The sequence below is a fragment of the Lipotes vexillifer genome, unplaced genomic scaffold (assembly GCF_000442215.2).
Source record: "Lipotes vexillifer unplaced genomic scaffold, Lipotes_vexillifer_v1.1 scaffold472, whole genome shotgun sequence".
Lineage (NCBI taxonomy): Eukaryota > Metazoa > Chordata > Mammalia > Artiodactyla > Lipotidae > Lipotes > Lipotes vexillifer.
In genome coordinates, this window is record NW_006797698.1 from 2,621,827 (window position 1) to 2,638,751 (window position 16,925).

Genomic DNA, 16,925 nt, shown 5'->3' on the forward strand with positions numbered 1-16,925 from the left:
CGACGCTCTCCCAGGCCCTATAGGAAGGGCAAAGTACTCTGATTGGGCTATAAGATTGCTAGTGTTTGCGTCTATTCCCTCGCATTTTTAGGGCGAATGTCAACCTTGAAGATTCCAGACTGTATCTAATCAAGGAGGTAAATACTTTTTGTAGCATTCATTCAAAAAACATCATTGGTTGCCTGTCATGTTGCCAGGCACTGTGCAAAGGTTTGGGAATGCGCAGTTGAGTCAAACAGAAACTGCCTCCGAGGAATTCGTAGTCTATTGAGGAAACAGACCATAAACATAACTACAAAATGAAGAGACAGTGCAACGAAAGAAGTAAACACAAGACTCTATTAAAGCACACTTTGTCACCTTAGGGTGCGGTGGTGGGACGATATGGGGTAGTCAAGGATTTCCTGAGGAAGTGCTGCCTGAGTTGAATTAAAACAAGAAGTAGGAGTTAGACACGTAAAGAAGGTGTTATGGTGTCCCCTCTAAATTCATGTGTTAACCCCTATGTGATGGTGTTTAGATGTGGAGCCTTTGGGAGGTAATTAGGTTTAGATGAGATCATGAGGGTGGGGCTCTCGTGATGGGATCGGTGTCCTTATAAGACGAGACACCAGAGAGCTTGCCCTCTCTCTCTGCCATGTAAGGACACAGAGAGAAGGTAGCTGTCTGTAAGCCAGGAATAAAGTTCTCACCAGAACCCGACCATGCTGGCACCTTGATCTTGGACTTCCAGCCTCCAGAACAGTGAGAAAATAAATTTCTGTTGTTTAAGTCACCTGGTGTATGGTATTTTGTTATATGGCAAAACCTGAGCCAACTAGAACGGGAGAAGGAGAGGAGTATTGCTAGGAAGAGCAACTGGGCAGGAGAAACAGCCTCAGCAAAGCCAGGGAGGTGAGCAAACAGTGTGTGTAGGGGAAGGCATTGTGTGTTGCCTTAATTAAGGGCTGGAAGTAAGTTTTTAGCTGGTGACTGGTGTGGGCAAATTGCACTTTAGTTATTGCAGAGTAGAAGGTGAATATAAAGGGGAAAAGATAGAAGAGAGAAAAACAAACTCTAAATACATATATTTACTCTCCATTCTTCTCTCATCTTCTTTAAAAGTTGTAAAATTATATAAAGAACAATGTGTTGTTTTGCTTGTAATATATATGGATATAATATGTATAATAATAATACAAATAATGGACAGTAAAGTGCAGAAATCTTAAATGTACAGCTCAATGTATTTTTACATGTGTACCATGTAGTCAACACCCAGATCAAATATAAAAAATTTCCAGTACTCCAGAAAGTTTCCTTGTGGCCCTCCCATTATGTATACATAGGGGTAAAACTACAGAAAGCAAGGAAATGACTATCATAAAAGTGTTGTCCCACTTTTGCACAGCAAAGGAAACCATAAACAAGATGAAAAGACAACCCTCAGAATGGGAGAAAATATTTGCAAACGAAGCAACTGACAAAGGATCAATCTCCAAAATATACAAGAAGCTCATGCAGCTCAATAGAAAAAAAAACAAACAACCCAATCCAAAAATGGGCAGGAGACCTAAATAGACATTTCTCCAAAGAAGATATACAGATTGCCAACAAACACATGAAATGATGCTCAACATCACTAATCATTAGAGAAATGCAAATCAAAACTACAATGAGGTTTCACCTCACACAGGTCAGAACGGCCATCATCAAAAAATCTACAAACAATAAATGCTGGAGAGGGTGTGGAGAAAAGGGAACCCTCTTGCACTGTTGGTGGGAATGTAAATTGATACAGCCGCCATGGAGAACAGTATGGAGGTTCCTTAAAAAACTAAAATTAGAACTACCATATGACCCAGCAATCCCACTACTGGGCATATACCCTGAGAAAGCCAGAACTCAAAAAGAGTCATGTACCACAATGTTCATTGCAACACTGTTTACAATAGCCAGGACATGGAAGCAACCTTAAGTGTCCATCGACAGATGAATGGATAAAGAAGGTGTGGCACATATATACAATGGAATATTACTCAGCCGTAAAAAGAAACAAAATTGAGTTATTTGTAGTGAGGTGGATGGACCTAGAACCTGCCATACAGAGTGAAGTAAGTCAGAAAGAGAAAAACAAATACTGTATTTTAACACATATATATGAAATCTAAAAAAAAAAAAAAAGGTTCTGAAGAACCTAGGGGCAGGACAGGAATAAAGACGCAGACCTAGAGAATGGACTTGAGGACACGGGGAGGGGGAAGGGTAAGCTGGGATGAAGTGAGAGGGCAGCATGGACATACATACACTACCAAATGTAAAACAGATAGCTAGTGGGAAGCAGCCACATAGCAAAGGGAGATCAGCTCGGTGCTTTGTGACCACCTAGAGGGGTGGGATAGGGAGGGTGGGAGGGAGGCTCAAGTGGGAGGGGATATGGGGATATATGTATTCATATAGCTGGTTCACTTTGTTATACAGCAGAAGCTAACACAACACTGTAAAGCAATTATACTCCATAAAGATGTTAAAAAAAATAATAAAAGTGTTGTCCCAAATGCTTAGCTCAGCAGTGTGGCTTCTGGCCAGCTGCTTTCTCTGGCTCCACAGACTTTGAGGGTGGATAAAACAGGGATTACATAAGTAGAGTAACTGGAAGGAGTGGAGTTGTGGGAAGATGAGGAGCACAGTTTGGGACATGATGATTTTAAGTATTTAAGTGATATTCAAGTTGATGTGCTAGTCAGCAGTTGAATGCACAAGTGCATAGCAAGTGTAACCTATCTGCAAGGACAGAAATCATGTTGTCAATCAAATTATTATAGCTGCTTTATTATCAGGAATTTCAATCCTTTTACACATTTCCTTTCCTCAATATTTCTGACAGTCCTTCCCCACTGAGGGATATATGTGATTAAGAATGAATGATTGGGACTTCCCTGGTGGTTCAGAATCCGCCTTCTGATGCAGGGGACGTGGGTTCAATCCTTGGTCAGGGAACTAAGATCCCATATGCCGCGGGGCAAGTAGGCCTGCATGCCACAACTACTGAGCTTGCGTGTCTCAACTAGAGCCCATGTGCTGCAAACTACAGAGCCCACGCACTCTGGAACTCATGCACCACGAGGAAGAGCCCGCGCACCACAACTAAGACCCGACGCAGCCCAAAATAAATAATAAATAAATCTTTTTAAAAAATGAATGATTATCATTGGTTGCCTGTTGCCACCTGGTATGAAGTAGGGACTGCAACCCCCCCTCCACGGCCTTTGAAACCAAACTGAGACCCTGACTAGCCATGCAGCCCTACTATGGGAGGAGGGATTTCTGGATGCCCTTCCTGCAAACACATTCCACCCTAACTCCTGGGACCTGTGGATATGATGAAATATCACTTCCTTGATTGTGTTACACTATACAGCACAATTGACCTTAAAATAGGAAGATTATCCTGAACTACCTGGGTGAGCCCAATATAATCACCTGAGCTCTTTGAAAAGCAGAGAGTTTTCTCTGTTTTGGGGCAGAAAGGAAGTAAAAACGATTTGAGGCATAAGGGGGAATTGATGTGCTATAGCTGGCTTGAAAATGGAGGGGAAGGAACAGAGAGAGCTGACAGCCCACGAGGCAATGGGGACCTCAGTCCTACAACCGCAAGAAACCGAATTCAGCCAACACCCTGAATGAGTTTGGAAGTGGATTCTCCCCTAAAGCCTCCAAATAAGAGCTTTGTCTGTCCCAAACCTTGATTTTGGCCTTGTCAGACCTTAAGCAGAGAACTGTGAGGTAACAAACAGGGGCTGTTTCAAGTTCGTGATTTGTTACACAGAGGGAGCTAACTGAAACAACAGAGATGCTGCTTTGATTGGGTTGCCCACGCCCATTGGTCTCTGTTGTCTCATGTTAGGGGTCTGTCACCACTTCTGCCATGGTTGATCCCTGGTGCACCTGTTGCAGGAAGGGAGACCCCTTCCATGGCTCTAGAGTGGGCTCTTGTCTAACACTCAGAAATGAATTGTCTGAGGAGACACACGTGCTGACAAAGCAAGAGACTTTATTGGGAAAGGGTGCCCAGGCGGAGAGCAGCAGGGTAAGGGAACCCGGGAGAACTGCTCTGCCACATGGCCCACAGTCTCAGGTTTTATGGTAATGGGGTTCGTTTCTGGGTTGTCTCTGGACAATCATTCTGACTCAGGGTCCTTCCTGTTGGCATGTGCATCGCTCAACCAAGATGGATTCTGGGAGGTTGGTAGGACATATGGACTGGTGTCTCCTCTCTCTTTTTGACCTTTCCAGAATTCTTCTGGTAGGTGGTAGCTTGTTAGTTCCAAGTCCCTTACCAGGACCTCCTGTTGTAAGATAACTCATGCGAATTGTTATTATCGTGCCTGGCCGGGGCAGGTGGTTTCAGTTAGTAGTTCCCCTAACACAGCCAGATACCTGCCAGGCTCTTCACTGGCATTCCACCGGCCCACTGGGGGATACACCACTGAATTCCCTGGGAATGCTCTTTCAAAGCATTACACCCAGGTATACGAGAGAGAAGATAGGTTTCAGTATTGACCTAGGAATTAGATTTTCTAGAGAATGGGAGAAGTTATGAAGGAATTGAAGATACTCATCCACACTATTCAAGAAAGAAAGAGGGGCTAAGCAGGGGCTGACAGATTTAGAAAATGGGAGGACTCAGATCCCAGAGGAAGAGGGGAAGCGGCACAGGAGTGGTGTGGGTGAACACGTGAGAGCCGGGAGGGCAGGAGAAGGAAGTAAAACAGTAGGATGTGTGAGAAGGAACAGTTTCTAGGAAACACACAGAAACTGCATCTGCTTGTCGGCAGCCCTTTCAGGAATCCCACTTACTTGGCGCTCTAGGGGTCCCACTTCGGGCCTCCCCCAGAACAGTTCAGGCTCTCATTGCTCCTGCCAGAGTCCCCCTTCCTGTGGCCACTGTATTAGCTAAATATCCCTCTCCCCTCTGCCAGTAATTGTCGCTGGATGGGACTCTCACGAGTGGGGGCAGGCTGAGGAATGCGAAGGAACAGAGGATAATACACAGAATCACTGGGCACTGGAGCAGAAGCATCCAGCGTGGCTTCCTCCCTCTCCACCCCATCCTGGAAGCAGAGCTGGACACAAGGACTTGGTCCTGGAAAGTGACCCCAGAGAGAAGACCTTGGGACTTGGGAGAGTGAAGCAGGGAGGAGAGAAAACTGACGGAAGGGTGCATTTTAGAGTAGGCATTGGGGCTTCATTCCACGTCTAAGAATTATACAGAATGCCCCCCAATAATAGTCCGTTTGAACAGTGGCGGGGGGTGGCAGCTGAGCATTCATCTGCCGCTCCCATCCCCAGGAGTTGAGGGTTGCCCCAAGAGGCATTAACTGCATTCCATCCTCACAGTTGTACTTCTAGCTGTGCTTGTACGAAGGTCAGGTGGACACTCTCTGTGGTCAGAAAAGCCCTGGGGCAGAAAGCAAAAGAAGCTTGAAAAGAAAACATTGAATAGCAAAGCAGCACATGAAAAAGAATGCTCAGCGTCATTAGTCATTAAAGAAATACAAATCAGGCTTCCCTGGTGGCGCAGTGGTTGGGAGTCCGTCTGCCGATGCAGGGGACACGGGTTCGTGACCCGGTCCGGGAGGATCCCACATGCCGCGAAGCGGCTGGGCCCGTGAGCCATGGCCGCTGAGCCTGTGCATCCGAAGCCTGTGCTCCGCAACGGGAGAGGCCACAGTGGTGAGAGGCCCGCATACTGAAAAAAAAAAAAAAAAAGAAATACAAATCAAAACCGCAGTGAGACACCACTCCGTACCCACTGAATGGCTAATAAAAAAATTTTAAAGGACAGAGAGTAACAAGTGCTGGAAAGGATGTAGAGAAACGAACCCTGGTACATTTCAGGGCAGGGGCAGGGATGGGAAGATGAAGATGTAAAAGGGTGCAAGCCCCTGGGGAAACAGTTTGAAAGTTTCTTAAAAAGTTAAACATAAATTTACTATATGACCTAACAATTTCCACTCCTAGGTATATACCCAAGAGAAATGAAAACATGACCACACAAAGACTTGTATATGAATGTTTATAGCAGCTTTATGCATAATAGGCCAAAACCAAGAAAGTACTCAAATGTCCATCAGCTGGTGAATGGGTAGACAAAATATGGTATATCCACACACTGGATTCCTTATTCAGCAACAAAAAGGAACAAGCCGCTGACATTCTATAATATGGATGTGTGAAAGGAAAATCAAAATGGAGTCAGTATTGTTAAGAGAGCTCTCGAAAATGGAGGCAGGCGGATTCCCTGGCGGTCCAGTGGTTAGGACTCCGCACTTTCCCTGCCAAGGGTTCAATCCCTGGTCCGGGAACTAAGATCCCGCGAGCCTTGTGGCACAGCCAAAAAAACAAAAACAAAAAAAATGGAACCAGGAGGCCGTTAAGGAAGTGTGACTTATTCATGTCTCAGCCTGGATAGAATCTGATCTTTTGACCTGATGAAGTCGCCTAGAATACCTGCCGGAAACTCAAGATACCTACCAGACCCTTACCCTAAAATTACTTACGATAATCTGTTTACTTCTTGGACCTGTGGACAAAACAATGTTGCCTGCCATTTTAGTAACAAGGAATGTTGCTGGTCATCAGTCCATCAACAACTATAGCCACACCCTGATGGTGCGCCCTGCGGGGACTTCAGGATGGAGAAAAACAGGGCACTGATCCTAGATAGTTAAGATGCATAGCTAAGGAATAATTTCAGTGAGCCCGGACTCTTGCATCTTCCCATATATAGAAAAGCACTAAAATCATTAACTTGAGATCTCTATTTTGTGAGTAGCAGTAATCTTTCGATGCTCGACGGCATTTTTTTTCTCCAGCACAAACTCCTATATGTCCCGGCTCCTCCACTACGTCTTCAGAACAGTTCCGCAAAGCTGTCTGAGAGGCTGTCTCTCGGGCCATACTCCTCAGTAAGGTCGCCAAATAAAACATAAGCTGCAATTTTTAGGTGGTGTGTTTTTCTTCAGTTGACAGACCTTCTCTAAAACAACTCCTGATTCCTTACAGACAAATATTTTCTGACTCACATCAGAGTCGATCACGATTCTCTCCAGGCAACTTTTAACAACCTGGTGGCTCTTTGTCTTTATAAACCCCTGACTCTTTCTCTCCTTCAGAGTTACCCAAATCTGTGTCTCCTGAATTGTAATTTTTAAAACTCCAAATAAACTTATTTGCAGCTTCCTGCATTATTTACTTTGGTTGACCGATGAATCTCAAAATCATCATACGAATCCAAAGAACCCAGACATTTATAGGAAAAATGTCCAGAAAAGGCAAAAGTCTATTGAGGTACAAAGCAGCTTAGTGATTGCCTGGGGCTGGAGGTGGGAAGGACTGATTGTAAATGGGCTTGAAATGATGGAAATGTTCTAAAACTGGAATGTGGTGATGTTTGTGCAACTTGTGTTTTGTATAAAAGTCACTGAAGTGTAAACTCAGAATGGGTGAATTTCATAGGCTATAACTGCAAAAGGCAGAGTGATCAGGCCCAAAGGGATGGGGCTGGAGAGACGGTGGCTGGAGCAAACTGGCAGAAGAGGAAGGAAGAGCCACCAGGAGGAAGCGCAGAGCAAAGGCGAGCTCCTGCCCTGGGCTCCACCCAGGCGGCGTCAGCATCCTACCATCTCTTTCTCTCTCACCTGCCACGCAGTGTGGCCTCGGGTTATCCCAGACCAGGTATTTAACAAGAATAAGGCACTTCACGCGCAGGCTCTCAGCAAGTCCTCCCAACAAGCCTGTGCAGATTGTCAGCCCGGTTGTAAAGATGAGGTCCTGGAGACTCAGCAAGGAAGGAAACAGATGAGCCGGGATTTGAACCAGGTATGCCTGACTCCAAACACCCAGGCTTACGTATGATTGCAGAAGAATCAAGAATGCTAAGAAGGGGAATGGAGTGGAGTGGAAGGGCTCTAGGAAGTAGAATCCGGCGAGGGGCTGTAGGGTCATGCCTGCCCTAGCCCACTCCAGGCCCCAGGTGACCCCAGCACTCTTCCCCCAACCCCAGCCCCAGCCCCTCCCCCGACCCGGACCCGCCCCATCCCAGACCCCGCCCCCCCAGGGCCCTGCCCACACCCACCCTGGCAGGCGCTGCACTGGCAGCTGCGGATGACCGGCAGAACCACCTGCCTTCCCCCTCTTGGCCGTTCCTATCCGAGAAGAGCCGGGCGGTGGGAGGGCCAGATCCCACGATCTCAGATCCCAGATCTCCTCGCCAAGCAGGGAGGGCAGCGGGCCGGAGAGGGATGTGTCACCACCAAGCCCCCATTCTCGGAGAAGCCCACCTCCTTCGTTCCAGCCCCAACCCGACGGAGCGTCCAAAAACCTGCAGGTTAAACGAACGCTTTTTAATGCGCTCATCACTGCATCCTGGCAGCAGAGGGAAAAGACACAGGGTCTACTTTTGGGTCTAGTTGAAGAGACAGACTAGTAATTTCTGGAACTAAAAATGATGAAGTCCTACACTGCACAGGCGGATCCTAAGTGCAAAGTGAGTCTCATTCCAAAGCGGACAGTCTTTCTCCATGATTATATAGTAACTCTATAAGCCCCGCTGGATGTCTGACTTAATTTTATGTACAATTCTAATTTAACTTTAGTTTTAAATAGGTAATACATTCACACAACACCAAGTTAAAAAACAATAAAAGAAAAAAAACAACCTCCCTCTGATTCTATCCTATCACTCATTTTTCCTCCCCCCGACCCCAAATTTCTTAACGGCTCTCCTCTCCTCACTCTATATTTTTAAAAAATCCAGGGCTTCCCTGGTTGCGCAGTGGTTGAGGGTCCGCCTGCCGATGCAGGGGACGCGGGTTCGTGCCCCGGTCCGGGAAGATCCCACGTGCCGCGGAGCGGCTGGGCCCGTGAGCCATGGCCGCTGGGCCTGCGTGTCCGGAGCCTGTGCTCCGCAAATGGGAGAGGCCACAGCAGTGAGAGGCCCGCGTGCCGCAAAATAAATAAATAAATAAATCCAGAAGTGATTTGGGAGGCATTCCCAGGAGGTTCCAGGAGCACCCAGGGGAGCAGGAGGGTGGCCAAGGGTTGAGGGGCAGGTAGGAAAGCACCTCTGTCTTCCAGGAACAGATGAGCTTGGCCAGGCGGGCTGAGGCGGGGCCAGGAGCTGAGTGAGGCTCCGCTCTGGCTGGACCCTGGCCAGAACGGAGCCGGAGCCACAGAACTCCAGGCTCAGGGCTGGGGGAGTCAGGGTGGGCACAGGGCCCCCGAGGAGGTCCGCAGCAGGAGAACGAGCGAGGAAGGGAGTGCCATCAGTATTCTGGGACAAGGCTACGTTCAAAATGTGGAAAACCTCTGTCCCTCGAGCCTGCACTTGCTGAACAGTGGGTTAACGTAGCTCTTCTGTGCCCTTCTTTGTCGTCCTGGCTTGCCTGCCTTGAGGGGCGCAGTGGGCGGAGGGGCAGGCACCAGGAGCTGTGGGGAGCCACAGCAGGGAAAAGCAGGACCATAGACCCCTGGCAGGGACGGAGGCAGGCCGCAGGCTCCGGAGCCCAAGCCCCTCTGCCGTCACCGGGCCAGATGGCAGGTGTGCCACCACCTTGGTGAAAACTCACCCCTGGCTCTGATCAGCTGTATGCCGGTGAGATGGACTTTCTCCCTTGTGTCCTCTGGGCCTTGGCTGGGTTCTAGGCTCACAACCACAGGCCATTGCGGACCGCCGCTTGACCTGACTCCCCTGGGCCAGCAGCCCCCCTCTCTGCTCACCTCGGGCAGGATGTTGGTGCTGGACGGGCAGTGCCTACTGCAGTAGCTCACTTCCACCTGGTCCAGGTAGCAGGGGCCCTTGGTGAGGTTGTGAAGCTCGGTGAGGCACCAGCAGGAGGGCTGCTCCTCTGTGGGGAGGGGCACGTGAGTGGCAGGAGGTGAGGGCAGGGCCGGGAGAAGGCCATGATGAGGGCGACAAGAGTGTGGCCTGAGCAGAGCAGGTGCGGGAGGGGGTGGCCAGGCGTTGCGATGCAGCAGTCGGGGGGTCTTCACTCTGCTGATCCCCATGGTGGGCAGGATTGGAGAAGGCGGGCCTCCCCGGGCAGGCATCGGAGTGGTTTGGAAGAAGGGCCCAGAGCAGGGAGAGGCGCGGCAGGAGGTGCCCGAGGTCCCCTGCATACCCGGAGTCTCCTGGCAGCAAGTGGGACAGCAGCTCCCTGGCTCCTGCACGGCCACCTCGCCCTGCAGAGGGAGTGGTCCCCAGTGCTCTCAGGAGGATGGCCCAAGGCCCCACACCACCTGCTTGAGGCTCTGAGACCAGCCTCTGGGGAGGGACCCAGGCAGGAGCCCGGGGAGCCCTCTGAGAGGGCAGCAGGGCTGCAGGTGGGCACCTGGGCACAGGTGAGCAGGGGGCAGTGCTGGGTGCCGATGCTCCTCCTGCGGATGCAGCGGCAGCTCTCACAGGCCTCCTGCCTCTCGGATCCGGGCTGGGGAGAGTGGGGAGAGCCTCCTCTCCGTCCCTCCGCTTGCAGACTTTTCTGTTATCCCACCCCAGCCCTAAGCCCAGCCTGGGGGCCTGGCCAGGGCAGTGGCCTGAGACTGGCGTCGGCAACAAGAGTTTCAGGAGGGGAGGTGGGCCTCCGGGGGCCAGAGACTGTCCCAATGTGATGGCTGATGGCCAAGCTGCCCACTGCCGCGCGCCCGGGTATAGGGGAGGAGCCGGTGGGGGTAAAGGGACAAATCGGTGGACCAGAGGCCTGGGTCAAGAAGGGCTAGGGGGCATGGAGGGCCGTGGTGTCTCACCGGGTGGGGACGCCCGTGGTGCCAGCACTCACAGTGGTCTGCAGGAACGCAGGGGCTCTCCTGGCTGTGGAAGTGCCCGTGCCAGCATGCCCGCACTGCAGCTGCCCTGAGTCTCCGTGGCGTTGGGCTCCCGGCACGTCTGCTCACAGGGCCCCAGCTCCCCAGGGGCCACCTGCTGCCACATTTCTCCAGGGGGCACTCTGCCAGGGAAGACCACCCAGCCCACCACTCGGGTCAGCCCTGGGTCCAGCCTCGATTCTCCCCCCTCCCACACTGGGCACCCTTGGGTCCCTGCTCCTGTCCCCAGCGCTGCCCACTCGGCTCCAGCAGCCTCCAGGCTTCTGGGTTTCAGAATATACCTCTCTGCTCTTACCCACCCTCCCAAGTACTCGTGGGGCCCAGCTTGGTAGGTGGAGGTAGCACCGCCTAGGACATGCAGGCCCCTCTCCCCTTGTCAGGGCCAGCCTGGCCTTGGCTTTGGAGGGACCAGCAGGGATCGGGCAGCCCACATCTCACCCCGACAGCCAGCAAGGGGGCAGCTGAAGGCTCCACCTTGGCCGAAGCTGGCAAGACAGACGCTCTCATTCAGATGCCTGCCACGCCTTCCTCCCCACCCCAGTTCTCAGCAGCCCCGCCCTCCATCCCCACCCACGCCCCCAGCCCTCACCAGCGGGTGCAGTTCTGGGTGAGCAGAGGCCCTGGGGGTAGCTCCCGGCCCTGCTCTTCAGGAGTCAAGCTGAGGCCCCAGGGCAGAGAGCTGGGCGCACACACATGCCATTGCGCAGCAGCTGCCGGTGCGTGGCAGGCTCCGGTTACACTTGGACCATCCCCTCCTTCCCCCCACCTGCCTGCTCCCTCACGGGAGAGTCAGGGCATGGTGCCCACACCCACCTGCCCTCCAGGGCAGTCACAGCCAAGTTGGCAGGGCTCCTGCATGCAGAGGGTGCCAGGCTGCAGATGCGAGCAGAGGCGCGGGCACGAGGTCGCACAGGAGCTGAGCACCTGGCCAGGTGGGCGCTCTGGGGGGAGCGCAGAGAGTGAGGTGGTGTTCCAGGGAGGGGGCTGCCTCGGGACCCGCCGCCAGCCATGGCGATCAGCCAGGACAGGCCCTGGGCTCGGCAGCACGGCAGGGAACAGCAGGCACCCAGCGCCCTGGGTGCTCACCGGGTCAGGGCTGCAGGTTACATTCCTGCCGTTGCTCCGTGTCCTGGGACTGACACGGTGCCCCCACAGGACCTTCCTTGCAGCTCCGATGTCTCTGGGTGGTGCCCCACCACGGGAGCAGAGCAGCTGCTCCAGGCTGACCAAGGCCCGAGGGCTGGACACTCATGGGGGCGGCACACCAGGGACCCGTTAACACAGGTGCTGTGGCAGCGGTGTGCAAAAAGGGCTCAGACCCTTGAGAGTCAGGGTGAACAGAGCCTCTGCTCCCCAGCAAGGCCCATAACCCTGACCTGGCCCGAGCCTCCCACCCAGAGCTCCCCGTGTCCCTGCCTGGCCGCCGGCCGGCAGCCACACCAGTTTTTGCAGTCCAGCCACCCACCTCGGCCGGAGCCAGCACCCATGAAGCACTGGGGCTGGGGAGGCCACAGCGGCAAGGAGACATGGGCACACAGCGTCCATCCTGTACCAGCTGCCCAGGGGTCAGCGGCAGCCTGGGAGAGCGGGCGGGGAGGACAAGCAGGGTTGGGGCTGGGGTGGGCGCACGTGACGGATCCCTCTGTTAGCCAGTTGGAGACCAAAGCCTCAGGCAGCCCTGGAGCACCCTTCGTCCTGCCCCTCCCCCCACGTGACCTGTTCTCCACCTGCCCTGGGTGTGGGCACCACCCTGGAAAGCTTTTTTTTTTTTTTCTTTTGCGGTACGCGGGTCTCTCACTGTTGTGGCCTCTCCCGTTGCGGAGCACAGGCTCCGGACGCGCAGGCTCAGCGGCCATGGCGGCATGTGGGATCTTCCCGGACCGGGGCACGAACCCGAGTCCCCTGCATCGGCAGGCAGACTCTCAACCACTGCGCCACCAGGGAAGACCCCCTGGGAAACTTTGAGGCTTCCTGAGAGCATCCTTAGGATGCAGCCTGTCTTGACTAAGGCTCACTCGGGCAGGACCCCCAGCCGGTCGCTGGAAGTGACTCAGAGATCCACTCTGCTGCCCTATAACTCATGGCCCAGCCGTCTGCCCACCACCTGGGTGGCACCGTCCCTGCAGACACTGCACGCGGACCCAGAGGTCGGCACAGCTTCTTGGGCAGTGGCTGGCACAGTCCAGGGTGGGCACGGGGTCCCGGGCCTCGCAGCTCTCTCCTGCGGACCAGAAGGTAGGAGTCTGTGTGGGGACTTCGAGAGTCCTGAGCCTTCCCTGGGCACCTCCAGGGCCAGAGGCAGCATCCCCCTCAGGTGCCATACCCCTGGCCCCTCCTCCAATGCTGGAACCAGCTACCTGGGCAAGGCCCCACGTTGCAGCTCTCAGTCTGAGCCCGTGGCCGCTGGCAGCCTCCTCCAGAGCAGCTGGAACCCCCCACTGCAGGGTACCTGGCAGCGGCTCCAGGCCCCCCAAGGACTCCACTGGCATCAAGCTGGGGAGAAGAAGCGGGCTTCGGTCCCCAGGCCTCTGCCTCCCGCCTCCAGCTGAGCCCCCTTCCGCCCCTTGCAGCTGCTGACCTTCCAGCCTCAAATCCAGCAGGCCTTGGGGACGAGCTGGAGAGCGAGCGGGCCAGCTAGCTGCTGGGACGCTGATGTGAACAACGCGGCCCAGCCCTACCTGGCCAGGCCCGACTCCCCCTCATTCCAGGCCCCTCCCCCTGTGGCCTCCGCCCCTCCCATCACCTTGGCAGGCTCCAGCGTCTGGGCAGAGACGCTGCTGGCTGAGTGGCACAGTGCAGAGGTCTGGATCCCCGGCCCATGGCCTCCCCGTCTCGGGGTCCAAACAGAGGCGGTGGCGGTACTGCTCTGAAGCCAGCGTGGGGACCGAGGTGGAGGGGAGGTCATCTGGGCCCCCGGGCCAGCGCTCCTCTAGGGCAGCCCTGGAAGCAGGGGCCAGCATGCCGGGGGGCAGGCAGGGCCCACAGGGTGACCACTTGGACCAGTGGCTCAGAGGCAGAAGACCTAGGAAGGGCGGCACATGAGCATCCTTCCCAGGGACCCTCCCCCAGACCCAGAGACCACAGTAGATAGGGAGGGAGGGGCTCAGGTTGTGACCAGGAAGGTCCGGAAACGGGAGAGGCTGAGGGAGGTGTAGGGGGCCAGGGCAGGGTGACCAACCGTCCTGGTTTGTCTGGGACCCTCCTGGTCCTAGAAATGAAAGTTCCAAGTCCCGGAAACCCACCCCTCTACCCGGGGCAAATGGGGACAGTTGGTCTCCCTGGTCCCGAGTTACCTTGACAGCCTGGTGCACTGCAGCTGGTGCGCTGCAGCTCCCCACGCTGGCACTCACTGTGGGAGGGGGCAGTCAGGGTGGGCTCAGGAGGCAGGACCCAGCCCAGTGCGGTAGGCAGGGGGCTCATGTAGGGGTAACCTGGGCTCTGGGCTCATTTGGAGCAAGAGGAAGCTGGGACCGGGCCTGTGGGGCTTAGCTCGGCCTTCTCTGCGCGGCTGCCCTGGGGAACCCCTCCCCCTCCCTGTTCCACTCTCTGGTCCCAGCGCTCTGGTGCCACTTCCCCGCCCCCAACACTCACCACTCTTTGCAGCCCAGCTGCAGGTGGTCCCCGGGGGCCAGGGTCACCCCAGCTCCTTCTCCGGAGATGTGCTGGCAGTTACACTGCTCTGGGGGAATGCAGCCTCCAGCCTGCTCCAGCAGCCCCTGTGCAGAAGGGGACACAAGGACAGGGCTGTGTGGCAATCATTTCGTCACCCTAGTGCCAGCACCGTGCCGGGCCCACAGCAGCTGCACGTGTGTGCTGCTGAGCCAAGGCATGGGTGAGCGGCCACGAGGCAGAATGTGAGAACTGTCAAGGCCCCGAGTACCACAGGTTTGCAGGAGAGGGGTTCATCTTGGACGTCACGGAGGGAAGGAGGCGTGGGAGTGGACAGGGGGCCCCTCCTCCTGGGGCGTCTCCCCTAGCTGCCCGCCTCACCTCGGAGCAGTAGCAGCCAGGCTGGCAGGGTGGCAGGTCCTGGCAGAGCCGACGGCTCAGGTGTGTGGCACAGAGCCCAGAGCGGAGGGAGCCACAGGCCTGGAACTCAGAAGGAGGTGCGCAGCTGTCCTCTGCGGGGAGAGGCAGGCAGGCTGGTGGGGGGCAGCCCGGAGACACCCTCCGCTCCCCAAGCCCAGAGAGCACAGCGCATAGTACCATCACATCGCCTTGAGGTGACCCAGTAAGAGTGCAAGATTGTCCCCCTGCTACATGTAAGGACAGACCATTGTCACCCCATCCAGCACCCACTCAGCCCTTGTGGGTGCCTCCAGGGATGGGTGAGGACGGTTTGGACCGTGGAGAGCCAGGGAGCTGCATGGGGTTCGGGGCCTGGCACTGGCAGGTGCTCCAGGGATTGGCAGATGGGAGGCAGAGGGGCAGAGACAGAGGGCAGCTAGGGCAGGAGGTGGGCAAGACCCACTGTGCCTGGGGGCAGCTATAAGCAGACATAGAGCCACAGCTGGGTCTGCGGCTGCCAAGTGGGAAAACTGTGACGGCTTGGGGGCAGGGGGCCGGGGAGGAGCAGCTGTGAGGAGGGGGCTGCTGAGGGCAAGGCCAGGGGTAACTGCGCTGCCGAGGGCGGGCTCAGTGCAGGCGCGGGCAACCGCTCTGAGGTCCTGGGGACGCTAAGCATCGCTCTAAGGGGAGCAGGGCGGCCCAGTGGGGAGCCCCGGAGGCCCCTGTCAGTGTTCAGCTCCCTGGCTTCTTGCTCCTGGGGCCTCACCAGAGCAGCTGCTGATGAGGCAAGGCCAGAAGTGGCCGTCCAGTCATGTGCGGGGGGCCCTCCGGGCGCTGGGCCCTGGTGTCGGTAGCGCTGCTGGACCAGCACCTGGCATGAGCGTCGCGTCCAGATGTTCCACACACACTCCTCTAGAGACCAAACTGGGGAGAAGGGGTCAGCCTGGGGCCACTCTGGGCTCCCCAGCCTCTCCCCTACCTGCCCTCCCCTCTTATCCCAGCCCCAGCCAACACCCTGAGCAGGAAAAGGGCGAAAGGAAGCCAAGGGTTCCGGAAGGTCCCAGCTGGCTGGCTTCCCTGTCACCCAGCAGCAAGGGTCACATCTCAAAGGGCTCTAAAGGATTGATGGTGAAAAAGGGAAAAAAACTAAAAAAAAAAATATTGGGAAGCGATAGATACAGTACAGGTATATCTGGGGGAGATAATCTGGGAGTTGGGAAAACACATGACTCCCTGAATCTTCCCCAGGTAGGAAAACAGGCTTCACTTCCCATGCACGCTCACCCAGGCAGGGCCCTGTGGAGCAGGCCTGGGTGACCAGGTGGAGGAAGGTCCCACTGCAGGTGGGGTCAGCCTCGGCCAGCGGGCAGGGGCAGGACCCAGAGCGGGAGACCAGGCCTGGGCCACAGCTGCGGGAGCAGGACCCCCAAGGGCCCCAGGAGCAGCGTCCAGTGGCCCCAGGCAAGGCTGCTGCCACAGTGCCGGGTCTGGGTGTTGGGGCCCAGGCAGGGGGTCCCTCCTTGGCCTGGTCGTCCTGACACATGATTCTCTCCTGGAGGTCTGAGCAGCAGCGGGGGCAGCGGTTGGCACAGGTGACCACCTCCATGCCTGCTGGGCAGCCCTCCTCTGGGCAGATGGGGAGGACCAGAGAGACTCAAGATGGCCTGGAGCCCTGGGGCTCAGAAACCTTCCCCCTGCCTGATCGGGGGCCACCCTCACCTCCGTGAAGCTGTACAACCCGTCCTTCCTCTGGCTTGGTGCCCATAGAAACGTGGGACCCTGGGGAGACCCTGGGATTGGGACATTCTGAGTGACAGACAGTTCCTCTCGCCTGTGAGTTCCCAGCACCTAGCCTGTACCCAATAAATGTTTGTTGAGCTGCACTTTGTGCATCTAAAAAGCCAAATTCTCACCCATGTGGCTCCTTTGTGTCTGTCCGGGGAAGGATGGACGGGAATGTCAGTGTGAGGGCGTCGTCCTAACAGAGGTGGTGGGCCCTAGAGTAACCAGGGTCCATGGGGGTCGGTGAGCTTGCTTTTTTTTTTTTTTTTTTT

The 16,925-nt window shown here is 55.2% G+C and overlaps 1 protein-coding gene across 1 annotated transcript in view; it reads right to left on the reverse strand.

Moving 5' to 3' along the window:
• Nucleotides 1–9,333: 9,333 nt before the first annotated feature.
• The window catches only part of SSPO (SCO-spondin), a 35,903-nt gene continuing 28,311 nt past the window's right edge, over nucleotides 9,334–16,925 (reverse strand). Inside the window, 26 exon segments of the mRNA XM_007469876.1 lie at nucleotides 9,334–9,471; nucleotides 9,763–9,890; nucleotides 10,164–10,224; nucleotides 10,374–10,469; nucleotides 10,786–10,876; nucleotides 10,878–10,983; nucleotides 11,302–11,363; nucleotides 11,453–11,543; nucleotides 11,546–11,573; nucleotides 11,677–11,804; nucleotides 11,950–12,059; nucleotides 12,061–12,150; nucleotides 12,304–12,325; nucleotides 12,328–12,440; nucleotides 12,961–13,084; nucleotides 13,221–13,279; nucleotides 13,281–13,356; nucleotides 13,607–13,885; nucleotides 14,157–14,212; nucleotides 14,455–14,579; nucleotides 14,854–14,984; nucleotides 15,638–15,694; nucleotides 15,697–15,783; nucleotides 16,156–16,340; nucleotides 16,342–16,495; nucleotides 16,591–16,650. Coding sequence (XP_007469938.1) covers nucleotides 9,334–9,471; nucleotides 9,763–9,890; nucleotides 10,164–10,224; nucleotides 10,374–10,469; nucleotides 10,786–10,876; nucleotides 10,878–10,983; nucleotides 11,302–11,363; nucleotides 11,453–11,543; nucleotides 11,546–11,573; nucleotides 11,677–11,804; nucleotides 11,950–12,059; nucleotides 12,061–12,150; nucleotides 12,304–12,325; nucleotides 12,328–12,440; nucleotides 12,961–13,084; nucleotides 13,221–13,279; nucleotides 13,281–13,356; nucleotides 13,607–13,885; nucleotides 14,157–14,212; nucleotides 14,455–14,579; nucleotides 14,854–14,984; nucleotides 15,638–15,694; nucleotides 15,697–15,783; nucleotides 16,156–16,340; nucleotides 16,342–16,495; nucleotides 16,591–16,650 — 2,657 coding nt within the window.